At 37.3% G+C, this 13,925-nt stretch overlaps 1 protein-coding gene across 1 annotated transcript in view; it reads right to left on the bottom strand.

Annotated features, from left to right (window-relative positions):
* The window catches only part of LOC306847020 (receptor-type tyrosine-protein phosphatase U-like), a gene marked incomplete at its 5' end in the record, with an annotated part of 89,964 nt that overhangs the window by 29,402 nt on the left and 46,637 nt on the right, over window positions 1–13,925 (bottom strand). The window contains 4 exons of the mRNA XM_079380752.1: window positions 2,656–2,692; window positions 6,592–6,609; window positions 9,169–9,245; window positions 9,580–9,652. Of these exons, the coding sequence (XP_079236878.1) occupies window positions 2,656–2,692; window positions 6,592–6,609; window positions 9,169–9,245; window positions 9,580–9,652 (205 nt within the window). The remainder of the gene's footprint in view (window positions 1–2,655; window positions 2,693–6,591; window positions 6,610–9,168; window positions 9,246–9,579; window positions 9,653–13,925) is intronic.

The following is a 13,925-nucleotide window of genomic DNA, read 5'->3' as shown; positions in this document are numbered from 1 at the left end:
CCTGTGTCCTGTCCTGTTGCTGTCTTTCTGTTGCACTGTGGAGCTTCTGTCACTACAACAAATTCCTTGTATGTGTAAACATACCTGGCCAATAAAGCTCATTCTGATTCTGATATATTGCTTTATTTGATTTTAGTGAAAAACCCTCATTTGTGGCTAATCTAAAAAAAAAAGAAAGAAAGAGAAGTTACAACGTCATTTAGTGACATTTAGTGACATTTCAAGCAGGGTTTAGCTACTTTGCATTGCCAGCAGTGTATAAAAGTTTGATATAGATAGATATAGATATACAGTAGATACTTTAGTATACTTATATACTTGGTTATAACTTAGTAAATGTCCATTCACACCAATAACAATAATTGCATAGCTAAATATAACAATAAGTATATTAGCTTCCACATCAACACAAGGTAATGTACTGTTTATTATTAGAACAAGATGCAGTTTTGTTAATTTGTAAAGTGATTCCAAAGGTATCATTCTTCTGTGCTGTTATCATTATAGTTGTGGTGTGGACTCTGCTATTCTTTTAAAATAGAATGATATTATAACTTTATATACAATCTTTATCTTTATCATTATGGATATCATTATAGTCATAATTCAACTGTATAGCAGCGACATGCTAACAGTATGTTAACTAGTAACGACATTACAGCAACATGCTAAAACACACTCACAATTGTCTTAACGGTTGTATCAGTTTGCTGTTAGCAACCAAATAGCAATGCACTAAAAACTCTCAGCAAACTCATGTTAAAAAGCTCAAAGCACCTCGCCATAGTAGCATCATGCTAACTGTAGACTATCCAGAAAGGTGAACGTGTACAACATGTTCCTGGATCAACATCCTTGTTTCCAATCAACCAATCAGAATTCAGGGATAACTTTTCAGGAAATGTCAGTTTTAGGTTTATGATCAGAGTTAGGTGCTTCTACACCCTTGTTAATCAGCTATCATTTCCCTCTGACTTTAGGAATAATTATGGGTAGGGTTAGGTTTAGGGGTAGGGATTGGGTTAAATCTATATTTTTTGGACAGTAATGTTGATCCTTGAACATGTCTTGCTTGGCAAAATCACGGTGACCAGAAAGGAATATTACAGCGGTGACCAGAAAGGAATATTACAGCAATATGCTACAAAATGTGCAAAAGTATAGTAATTTGCTGTTAGCAACCATATAGTAATGTGCACAGCAATTTCCCTGCGGCAAATGAACCAAGGTCAGGCAAAAAAAAAGAAAGAAAAAAAAAGATGGAGAACAAGAACAAGAAAACAACAACACCCAAAGCACCCTGTCATTGTAGTGTTCTGAGTTTTTCTTGCACCATGACATTATGCAAAAATCCTGTAATAATCTAGTTGTCATTATGTGGGTTTGAGCGGTTTGGGGTTGCAGCTGCAGGGCTGATGGGGAGATTTGTATTAAAGCTCACTGAGTCATGAGCACATCTGTATGCGGCGCTGTTTCGATGTGAACATACAGATGGCCTTCACAGGACCTAAAGCCAGTGTAAACCTTCAGATAGAGAACAAGCCTATCAGAGCCCACACATGAGTGTGTGTACACCTGCTCAAACAGAGCGCAGCAGTGCGTGTGTGTTTGTGTTTGGAGGGAGTCTGTGTTGATCAGTGGCCCCGGTGTGTTGACGACCAACATGAGTGAGAGAGAGCAGATGAAATGAGATGTGTGCTGTTTACTGCTGCAGGAGAGCCTGAGACCCACAGAGACAAAACTACAGACCGCTGAACACATCCACAGAATGAGACAGACAGAGAATCACTTCACTTCAAACCTGTGTGATGCTTATAATCAGCCCTACACTACCGTTCAAATGTTTGGGGTCAGTATAATTTTAAGTATCTTATGTTTACCAAGACTGCATTTATTTGATATAAATACAGTAAAACAATACTATTGTGAAATATTATTACAATTTCAAATGACTGTTTTATATTGTAATATATTTAATATCATAATTTATTCCTGTGATCAAAGCTGAATTTTCAGTATCATTACTCATTATATCATTATTATTAATAAATCTTGTGTAATATATGTGATTTTTATTCATGCAAACTACAGTTTTAAAACCTTTAAATCAAAACAGACTTGTGACCACAAACCGGATGCGTCATTCTGTGATTCTCTAAATACATTTCTGAATGTAAAACAGTGAATCTAATCATCTTTCAGGTGATAGTCTGCTTCAAGAATGACCACACTGTTGGCGTGATCTTATTGCTGGCACACAATGAGCTCATTTAACATATCGGCATAACATAACATATTACCCTATTACATTTTCAGCTGACAGCTGCCTTAATGTTTCGTTCATGAACGAATGTGTAATGATTATGATTCAATTCTAGACTCTCATCAACTGTATTTGAATACACATAAAGAGACATCCTAATCAGTCGCCCTCACAAAAGAAGAGAGCGACATAAAGAGCAGTTAATCAGAAGCAAGTGCTGCGGTGTTTGGATGCCAAGAGAGAAAAATAAGATCAAACGGCATAAACAATATCTGCATATGAATCATTCAGACCTTTGTAGTAGAGGTACATTTAGAGGTACATTTTTATCAACAATAGTATCCCACACGATACAAATACACAAGTGATTTCAGAGCAATATAAAGACTCACCTTGTGTGGCGATGAAATGGTTGGAGCGCTGATAACCCTGAGAGAGACAGAAAAAGCATGCATTATTATCAATTAATGATATGTTAATTACATTTCAACAACATTCTGACAACAGTCTATATACTGACTTATTCCATTTAAAGTGAGTAAGTTCTGTGCCACTTGCATCACCAAACAAAATTGCAAACAAATTTTAAAAAGTGTTTTTCCAAACACTCCCCCTGTCCTCCACTGCTCAAACAAACAGATAAAGCCGTCCCAAACTCACGCCATTGTTGTCTCCACACTCACGCCACTGTTGCAGTTGACTCTGCATATTAAGCTGAGATAGGAGAGAGAAATCATTAAGCTATCCAGCTAAACGCTATCTATAGCATTACCAGTAAGCCACAGTTACTGAATAGGTTATATGTTTCTGCAATAAAATGAAAAATAAAAAGCACAGCGTAGAGATGGATGATAATATATTACAACCTCAAGGCCCTAATGTACAAAAACACAAAATCATAAAGAGGAAAACGTATAAGTGTGTGATTCATGAGAATGTGACAGCAGAACATGCATCTCTGCATCTCAAAAATGAAAGTGTTTCTTCTTGACATTTGATAAAACAAGCAAATATCCATATACGGTATCTGTAGTATGTGTGTATCATCTGAAATTGATTTTTAAGCTTTAAGAATTGAATTTACTCATGTCTAGAAATCCTAGATGCTGTTATCTCTGTTCAAACATGCAGTATCTGAATGCTGCTTTCTAAATGCCAAACACATAATGCAAAGCATGAAATGCCACATTCGACCACATGAGATATCAGACAGCCACCTCATGGGTCACCAGTGGTGTAAAATTACCTGACTGACTAGAGATACAAAATGAATAGTGCACCAAAGTCACTAATGGAATAGCAAAAAACTGAAGAACGAATTGGTGTGACATAATTTTGAACAGAATCGAGCTGAAACAAAAAGTTAGTTGGCTTTGCATTTGTTTTGGGAGTTTGTTATGTTTGTAGCTGTTATGCAAATGGAAATCTCTGGATAATTTCTTCTGTTCAGTCCATTGAGGTCATACATGAGTAAAAATATGAACACTGGAGTACTTTATAAATTCGATATAGTATTGAACTATGACTGAAATGACTGGTTTTTCATGTTTAATACTGTAAAGCTGCTTGCGTTAAAGCAATCTACCGGAAGAGAAAGTCCAAAACGGACTCAAGTAATAACAATTTATGAATTCCAACAAAATCACTATTATGGACAAAGGCATCCAGCCATCGCTGTGGTTGAGCTGAATACAAAGCAGCAATGTTTTGATTGATGAAACGTAATAAATAAATAAATATTGGAATAAATCAGTGCTAACTGACATAGCATTTATTGCAGTACAGAAACTATAAAACATGTTCTGCCTTAACTAAATAATGACAGTATTATTTTATTAGTAGATCTAGAGTGAGTAGGCCTAATGCATGTTCTCACTTCAGTTCATAATTCAAAAGTATATGACTGGGTCTGAAGACATTGCAGTAATTACTGAAATGAAAGCTTAAGCAAAGTTTTATTATAAATTATGACAGTTATTTTATTCAGGCGTCAGCTTTTCCAGTGAAACACAAACAGTATTATCAAAAATGCTGTTTTCCATACATGTAAATGCAAAATGATCACTGGCAGTTTTGCTTGATCCATAATAAAAGTTGACATTACAACAGGATTTGAACCTGGTCTCTATATGCATACAACCAGATTACCACTATGACTTGGGAAGATTTAGGAAGAAGTGCCACTGGTGCCTACTCTAAACAAAAACAGGTGCATGATAACACTGCATGCACATTTTGTCAGCATTTGTATGGCACACGGACATCCTGCCCACAGAATGTAGAGATTTCCAAATCAGTCAATTTATAGGGTCTCGTGACAGTTCGGCTTTGCCTCAGAAGCCTTCTGTCTGTGTAGATCTTCTTTCTTAATATATTCACCTTCTGTTCTTAAAACCAGCTTTATACAGTAACTATAATGAACCTTTATCTGCTTGTGGAAAATTAATCTGTTCATTCGCCCACGCTGCACCTCAGCCCCTGCGTGTGGGGTTCGGATTGAAAGCTTGACTTTTAGTCTCAAAGGTTATGCGGTTGATTGTACAGCAGTCAAAGTTTTTTATAAAGTGCCTATAAATAAAAGGTCTATGTGCGTCTGGTTGGCATGTGATGGTGGAAATTGGTAGAGATTTAGCATATAGCATATGTACTACTTTTCAACTGCTACAAACACAGTACATTTAATCAAAGTCACAAGGCCTTAATTAATAAGTTTTTCATTTGTAAATGATATAATACTGTACCTGAAATTGTCCCAAACTGACATTGTGCCATGTATGGATATGCTATATACAATATACACAGGGCCGGCCCGCAAATGCCCCCCCAAACGAGTTACTGTGCCCCCCACTTTCCATCCTCTCCCCTCCTTGCTGAACATGATCGATTTCGAAAGCGAAAGTGAAACCGCGCGCATAAGAAAGCGATTGCATGCTTTAGCGAGCATCAGCAACTGCACGTGATCACAGATTGCACGCTTCCTACCCGAACCCCCCCACCCACCCACACACACACACACACACGAGATTTGTGCCCCCCCAGAAATTCAAATGCCCCCCTGATGGAGGTGCCCTGCGCCGGCTCTGTATATACAATACTATACACCTGCATTTCTTACATTGAGTAGTGATAAGTGCCAAATAATCTCTTATAATATAGTCCATTAAAATGCACAATGAAGCCTGCACATTAGAACTAGTTTGCACTTTAACTACACACTCAAAATACACTGAAGCTACAGCATACTAAACTAGAGACACACGATCAGGCTGGAACAATAATCTGGAGCAAAGCAGACAATTTAACAGAGGTTCATCTGTTCAACCCAGAGAAACACGCTAAATGAAAGGCAGCAAAAAGCTGTCGAAAACAACAAGGACAAAGTGACAAGAACACAGGAGAGAACACAAAACACTTTCATGAGAAAGAGAAATGTAAAGAAAAGATAGAAAAATGTCAGACCTCCTAGCTGTATTCTATCTACAGCCTTGGGATATAAAACCACAGAGCTGAATATTTCAACATGCATTCCCTTGATTTTCCCTTTCCTTTTATTTTCAAATAAAACCACATAAAGAAACCGAAGCTGTGAATAACAAAGAAAGTGAATCTGATTAAGCCGTTTTGAAGGTAAAGCAAAACTGATTTTCTTAAATTTTACATAATAGTTATCGATCCTGATTTTTTTTATTTTTTTTTATTTAATCAAACCATGCTATTCTTAGATGTTAAAAACACATTGTTCCATGAGGAACATACAGTATATATAGCATGCAGCATAATGGCATAAAACTTGATTGTATATAATCTCAGTGTAAAACATTAGATGGATATATACATGTTTTATCTGCTACATATCCTATTTATCCTCTAAGAAACAAAACCATGTTCATATGTATGTTATGCTTTAAGCCAGGTTTTAAGACCAAGTTTATTTTGTAGACTCATTTCTGTCCAAGATTTAAATCTAGATTTCAGAAGCCATGAGCCATGATTTTAAAGTGTTTTTTTAGTTCATGTCTACTAAATTAAATATCATATAGTTACAGTATATGTGTAAACTAATGGCTATTGATGTCCCACTGCACCTTTTTGTTTCAATCAGATATGTAAAAAAAAAAATAAAAGCGTTTCAGGGGGTGTTTAAAGCTTAAGATTATTGGGCTGTGGGTCACAGGAAGTGATTCGATGAGATCAAACAAAGCTACAATAACCTCAAAATAACAGAAAAGGCTTTGGAAAATAAAATGTCTGAGCGCATAGCCACAATAGCAGGAATAAATGAGCGATGGACAGATGATGACAGAAGACAAGAGAAAGACAATACTTACTTCCCTGTTTATCCGAATCTAAGAGATCCCAGACACAGAGAAAGAGGGATGGATGAAAGAAGAGAGAAAACAGAGACCATCAGGATAATTAAGATGATTAGAGAAAAGAGGAAAGAAATAAAGACATCAGAAGTCAAATCCTCCATACCGACCACCTGCAGTGAGGAAACGACTGCAAATTACACTTCAGGGTTGCCATGCATTGTCCGAGAAAAATCCTCAAATAGTCTATTGTTCAGCTCTTTAGTGTTTAAATCAATGTGTTTTAGCAGCACAGTTAATAACCTAGTATAAAAATAATTTTGTCACTTACTACATCATATTTCATAGAGACTAGGAGAGAAAAATTTAGTTTTGTCATTGTCATTTAACATGTATCAAAATATTTATGTCTGTAGCCAAAAACAGCAATGAACTTTAGAATGAACATCTTGTTACAGTATATCTTGTAATTGTGAGTTCTGTATAAATAAATGTATTATTTTAAAATATATTTTAGAGTTAACTATGCTGACCATTGGTCCGTTGTTTTCTACAAGATAAACAAAACATATTCAACTATTTTGTCCTTAGCAGTTAAACTTCTGCATATTTGTTTGTGCAGTCTAAGTACCGATATATAAGTACCGATATGTTGTCTTTACACTGGATCGATAGAGAAACAATCATCTGTGAATCCTTTTATCCCAAACCCTTAAAACTTTGTATTTATTTTTTTGCTTTCAAAACATAGAATTGCAAAAAAACAGTACATTAAATATGTTTGTAATAATCTTTTGGTGCACATTTTTCACAAAGTAGAGAAAATCAGTTCAAAAGAGATTTTCAAACTGTGCTGTCTCGTTTCCGATATTATCTTATTTTGGTGTGTGAATCCATTTAACTTTCATCATTGGTGCAATGGTGACAATTACCTCAATAGCGACTCGCATTCAAGAATCAAAAAGCCAATCCACTGTTTTCATTAATCACATGGGGATTTGATTTTTGAGTGTGGATCTCTATTGAGGAGGAGAGAAAATCAAGACATCTGCTTTTTATAAAGGTGAAGTGACACGGCTTTACATTTTAGTATCAGACCTCTATAAGACCTCTAGAGACCACTAGAGACTACCCTCTCATCACTGGGCATCACTGGGATTCCACTTCGCTGGTTTGAATCCTATCTCATCAGTAGATCCTAAAGGGTGGCCTGGGGAGGGGAGGTATCCAAACCACATCAACTGGTCACTGAAGTTCCTCAGGGATCGGTTCTTGGACCCCTCCTCTTCTCCACACACACATACATGCACATGGCTTCTCCTATCACTGCTACGCCGATGACACACAGCTCTATCTCTCTTTTCAACCAGATGACCCAACGGTAGCTGCACGGATCTCAGGCTGCCTGGCGGACATCTCGGCATGGATGAAAGAACATCACCTACAGCTCAACCTGGCAAAGACGGAGCTTCTTGTCTTCCCTGCCACTCCGACTCTACAGCATGACTTCACGATTCAGTTAGGCTCATCAATGATTACCCCATCAACTTCGGTCAGAAATCTTGGTGTAATCTTTGATGACCAGCTGACCTGCACATTGCAAAGACTGCTCGATCCTGCAGGTTTGCACTACACAACATCAGAAAGATCAGGTCCTTTCTGACAGAGCATGCTGCACAACTTCATGTCCAGGCCCTTGTCGTTTCTAGACTGGACTACTGCAATGCTCTTCTGGCTGGTCTGCCATCCTAAACTCCAAAAAAAAAAATAACTCTTTCCCTCTATCTTTCGCTCCCCTTACTAGCTTGTACTTATTTGAACAATGACTGAGACTTGGTTTTACGAGCACTTCCTCTGTCTGATTGCCTCTTCAAGATGAATCGCTTTTTGTATTCCCCAATTGTAAGTCGCTTTGGATAAAAGTGTCTGCCAAATGTAAATGTAAATGTATAATCAGGTTTGTTCATTTTGAAAGCACTGATCCTAACAACAGCTCCTGAGAGGCTTCAGCCTGGAATAGAAATAAATACTATTCAAACCTATAATTAAAACTGTAGAGTTTTAAAAACTTGAAAAAACACCTACAAGTTAGTCTTAAGATCTTTCGAGTTCTTCACACTGTGGAGGTTTTGATTGCTCAATTCCACTGGATAACCTTTCCACCAAAAGACGGCAAAAATGAATTTACTGAGATCCCGGCTGAGATAGTTAGAAAATTGATACTTCTTATGTGGGACAGGAACGTATGTTTGAAATACGTTATCTATCAAACGGTTAGGATTAAGAGCAAAGTGTTCAGAATCTGACTGACAGGAAAGTGTCGCACGTCTAAGATTTGTGCTAACAAATCTTTCTTGGAAAAGAAAAGAGCCGTCTGCACTAAAATCAGACGTTTGGCAGGTTGTTAGGGAGGCAGGACAATGCAGTCGCATGAATAGCTGAAATACTGTGATTAAAAAATAAAAAAGGTTCATGAAGGAATATAAACCATAACGTGTTAATATGTCACCGAGAGTGAGAGAAACACCTCTTACTTGAAGGAAACATGTCCAGAGACGGAGGTGTGAACAAAGGAGTGTAAAGAGGAAAACTTACATCAATGTAGTTTGCATTGACATAGTCTGAGTTAGGATCGGCCAGGAGAGAATGCATTTTCACATGGTGACGGTCTTCTGTTAGGGATTAAAAATTCAGAACAATGCTAATCAGTGATGAAAATAATAAAAACTTTAAGATGAATAATTAAATAATAATACAGTTTGAATAAAGCTCCATTGCAAATTCTGATGGGCCACCTACGTAGGCTGTGATATCTTTAACTAATTTCAACTAAACTGACTATTGTACCAAGTATTTGTGTATGTTGTTTGTGTATGTGTCTGTGTGTGTGTGTGTACACATATTAGATTAAGCATATTATTAGTACATTAGAGTATTATCTTTGCAGCATGTGCTGTAACTATAACATTAAACTATTGTAAAATCGTTATTTTGAATAACACTTACGACCCAGAAGGGTGTCGTGCCGGCCCTTGGTCTGGTCCTTCTTTTCGTTTATGTCCCATCCATCAAAAAAACTCTGCAGATACACAAGCAGAAATAAATAAATTATTGTAGTGTGCTGTACATATAACTATAACTAATATATTGTTTTGCGCAGGCAATCAGCATATCAGAATGGAGGATTTCTGGAGGATCATGTGACACTGAAGACTGGAGTAATGATGCTGAAAATACAGCTTTACCATCACAGGAATAAATTACAGTTTAAATTATATTTCAATAGAAACAATACCTTACTGTTTTATTATTATTATTATTATTATATTTTTACTAGATGCAGCTTTGATGAGCATAAGATACTTCTTTCAGAAACATTAACAAATCCTAGCAATTCCAAACTTTTAAACAGTATTGTCATTCTTGTTCAGGCAAACACCTTATGCCAAGTTCACACTGCACGGTTTTAGCCCTGATTTTCACTCGTCGACGGGTTTTGCAAAATCGCCAACAAATGCCCGAAATTGAAGGCAAATCGGTGCTCGTTCACGCGAGTGACAATCACACAGTGTGAATTATCAAAGACGCGATCTGAGGGAATCGCCCATGCATCGCAGACGCCCGTGAAATATTTGGCATGCTAAACATCTGGAGCTGTCTGCGAATCAAAATCATGTTGTGTGAATGAGTTCTGACTGAAAAATACATCCGAGATTACGTACAGCCAATGAGAGAGCAAGATACAAAGCAGCAAGAAGTTCGGGGAGGACTTTTTTAAATTTTTTATATATAAAGCAATTAGCCATTTACAAACAACTTGCCCACATTTTTGCATTAGAATATACTGAACATGTAGGTTACATATAGATGAAGAAGGGGCTAGGGTTTTTTATAGAAATTATTCAATAAAGGACAAAAGTTTTATTGTATTTTTCTTTTTCATCACTTTGAGGGCTTTTATATAGGCTTTAGAAATAAACTCATTATAAAATGCACAAAACGTTGGTTTCGCTTTCAAGTAGGCTATTTAGATTTGTGCATATAAAATGTTCCCAGCAGAAGTATGTTGTTAACAAGTCATTGTTAATTATAATGTGTTCAGGGAGCACTTATAGACCACAATATCAGCGTGATCATGCGTTATTTCCTTATCTATCAACTCTGACCAGACAGAGTTGTCGGCGATTCTTCCTACCGTAAAGTCATGCAGTGTGTAACCTCCTGTCGCCGATCCATCGTGCAATGTGAACAGCGACTGAATGCTACCCCAGATAGTCATCCGATGACTTTGAAAATCATGCAGCGTGAACTCGGCATTAGGCGCTGTTGCTGCTGCATTTACTACTATATTTAGAAACATTATAGCAACTGTTTTCCATCACATGATGATCAAATGATAAAAAAGAGCATTTTAACTTGTATCCATTTGTATCTTATAAAGCACTCAGAATTGCTCTCTGTACTGGGGAAAAATTCCTCATGCAAATTGCGATCAGTGCTAAATGTATGCTTGTATTTGTTGCATTACTACATTTGCATAATTCCTTTAGTGAAGCTGGTAAAATAACAGACAACCCATGCAATTAAATGAAGCTATCAGTGTGAAAATCATTCTTAATGAATCCCCCCATGCTTTTTCTTCATCATTTGGGTTTTTGCCGGGGTTTTTTTCATTGTGAGATTGGCAGCATATATAGCTTTGCATCCTGTCACCTTTGCAGGCACTGTTTATTTATTTTGAATGAGATAACACATTTACCTTTCTTTCGTGTAATAAAAGTGTATTAGTTGCTCTCTGTCAAACTCAAGAAAAGCATGTAGCTGGTAGTTGTGTGTGTGTGTGTGCATGTATGCACTGAACCCTTTCCTTGTGTACTCCAGCTGTCTAAGTGCTTCCTAATGCCACATAGTTTTTGAGTTAATGTGTGACAGCTGTTTAGCACACAGTCCCCCCGAAAGCAGGTGAAACGTAGCACCTGCCAATTACATCTAAATGACTGTAATTTAAAAAAGACCCCCCAAAATAAGTGCAAGTCACGTTTTCCCACTCATCCATTAAGTCCCCTTCGTTCTCACATTTGATCAAGTCAGACGCAGTTAACAGAGCAGATGCATTATCAGGATGCTGATGTTAATTTCCTGTTGGGCATTTTTTTTTTTTTTTTCAGGAGTCTGTGAGAGTTTTACTTTGTTCTAAAACCAAAATGAATCCAAGATGGAAGCCAAAGTTAGAGAAAATGTAATTAGGAATATATTGTAATTTATTCTAGAAATTAATTACTGTATTGAATAGTGATAATATATATAATTTACTATATATATATATTTAAATGTTTTATGAAGCAATACCAGCAGACAAACAGCGTAGTACTGTACAGATTGAGAGTGATTAATTAAAATGACTATAAAGATTGAAGCCAAAAAAGTCAATTCATCTACATTAATAAACTGAATGCACAAAAAACGATTTTTTTTTTCATCATCAGTAAATCAAATTTATGATGACATCTAAATGTATGATATATGTTGTTTATCTAAATGTGATCTTAAATCATAGTTCCTCCTGGTTTTTTTTTTTTGTCAGTCGCAGATAGAAAAAAGCATTTCGTCAGTCACTTCAATTTCTGATCTTTCTGTTGTATTACAGAAAACACATTACTATAAAATCTACCATTTCAATCTTGCTTATCAGGGCTATAACTGAGGTCCTGCAACAGGGATGCAGTGTTGATAAAGCTGTGCCAGTATCTGTTTGGATTGCACACTATTGAGGGAAGCCTTTGGAACAAGCAGTGACCAGCGTACAAGGGATTTTCAATAATGTGTGTTTCCTGTTGGCTGTTCTGGACCTGTAGAGCTGAGCCAGAGAGGGAATCTGGCAGCGATTGCTGTATCAGAGCACCAGATAATGCACAGTAGCTGTTTCTTTGAACAATCATTAGCAGAGCCAAACAATGACAGAAGACGCGATTACACTTGCAATGATGCCTCTGTAGAACCGTACTTTATCTGAGGACGTTCGTGCATTGATGTGCTTTCTGAATGTTTTCATCTGAGAGTGTTCGAGATGAGAATCAGACCACACTGACTGGAGAATCTCCGATTGCCTGAGAAGAAAGTGCTGCGGTTTGTTTCCTAAAATCAATGATCATTTCAACAGCCTTAGTGCTGCTGATGTGAAGACTAACAATTTCTCTTTTTAAATAGACCAATGACAGAGGTAAGTTCTGCAAACTTCTATAGTTTGACTAGGAAATCACTAGAAGTGCAGTCAAAGGAGACCATACACATCTTTGTGGTGCATTTGTGACAACTGTATAAAACCCTGAGCTAAAGTTCATAAAATATTCTGTGTGCCTCTTAGATCCAGATGTTAAAGGACAAAACGTAAGGCGTTTTTAGAGCAGGGGTCACCAAACTCGGTCCTGGAGAGAGTTTAGCTCCAACTTGCCTCATCACACCTGTCTGGAAGTTTCAAGGATACCTTTTAAGAGCTTGACTAGCTGAAACTATTTTCTAAATTCTAAATTTAGGTCATTCCTTTTCCCGAGTCCGGTTTTAATGTCCGGCTTTAATGTGGCTGGAGACACTGGTCAGCTCCTACTGCCTTTTAACAGTTAAGTTCACTTAAAAGGCTGAACACATCCTGTGCTCTGACCTCAAGGGCACTAAAATAACTTGTAGAAGGTGGCAGAGGGTTGTTTCTGAGGGACACAATATTTCTTGAAATGCTCTTGGGTGTTTCAATTGTCCAAAAAGTGTCACTGAGGTGAAGAGAAATGCTAGCTTTCTCTGAATATTACAAAATCCCATATCACACTGGGTTTTCCAAAATGGCACAGGCACAGGTGTACTTGTGGTCTTGTGTCTGAGAAGCTGGGTGGGACAACATAGGGTGTCCCATTTGAAAAGGGCTGTGATGTCTGTATGGGCAGCCTTTGGGCCACAGCTGCATGGGATATGAAATGAGTTCTGATTGGCTGTGATTGTCGCTTCACTCTGCATTTGCTTTCAGTGAGGACAGACAAAAACACTTGATGCTGGACACTTTGTCTCTGGTTAGGGCACATTTTTTGTATTTCTGTAGTTCAACCTCGCTTTCAATAACCATCTCTTCTCTCTCTCTCGCTCTCTCTCTCTCTCTCTCCATCCATCGGTCCTGTTGTCATTGAAGATCACCCCAGGCTCAGCTGCCACACAGCGTGACATTCTCATCAAAGACTGCCATTCTTTCGTTCTTCCTCAAAGAAATCACATAATCAATATTTCTGTCTCCACCTCAAAACATTTCTCTTGGTCTTGCTCATCTCTTGAAAATAGTGATTCCTTGAACTCTAAAGCTAACCAGCAAC

The sequence above is a fragment of the Barbus barbus genome (assembly GCF_936440315.1).
Source record: "Barbus barbus genome assembly, chromosome: 27".
NCBI classification, from domain to species: Eukaryota; Metazoa; Chordata; class Actinopteri; order Cypriniformes; family Cyprinidae; genus Barbus; species Barbus barbus.
The sequence above is the reverse complement of the archived record's forward strand: the minus strand, read 5'-3'. Positions and strand labels throughout refer to the sequence as shown.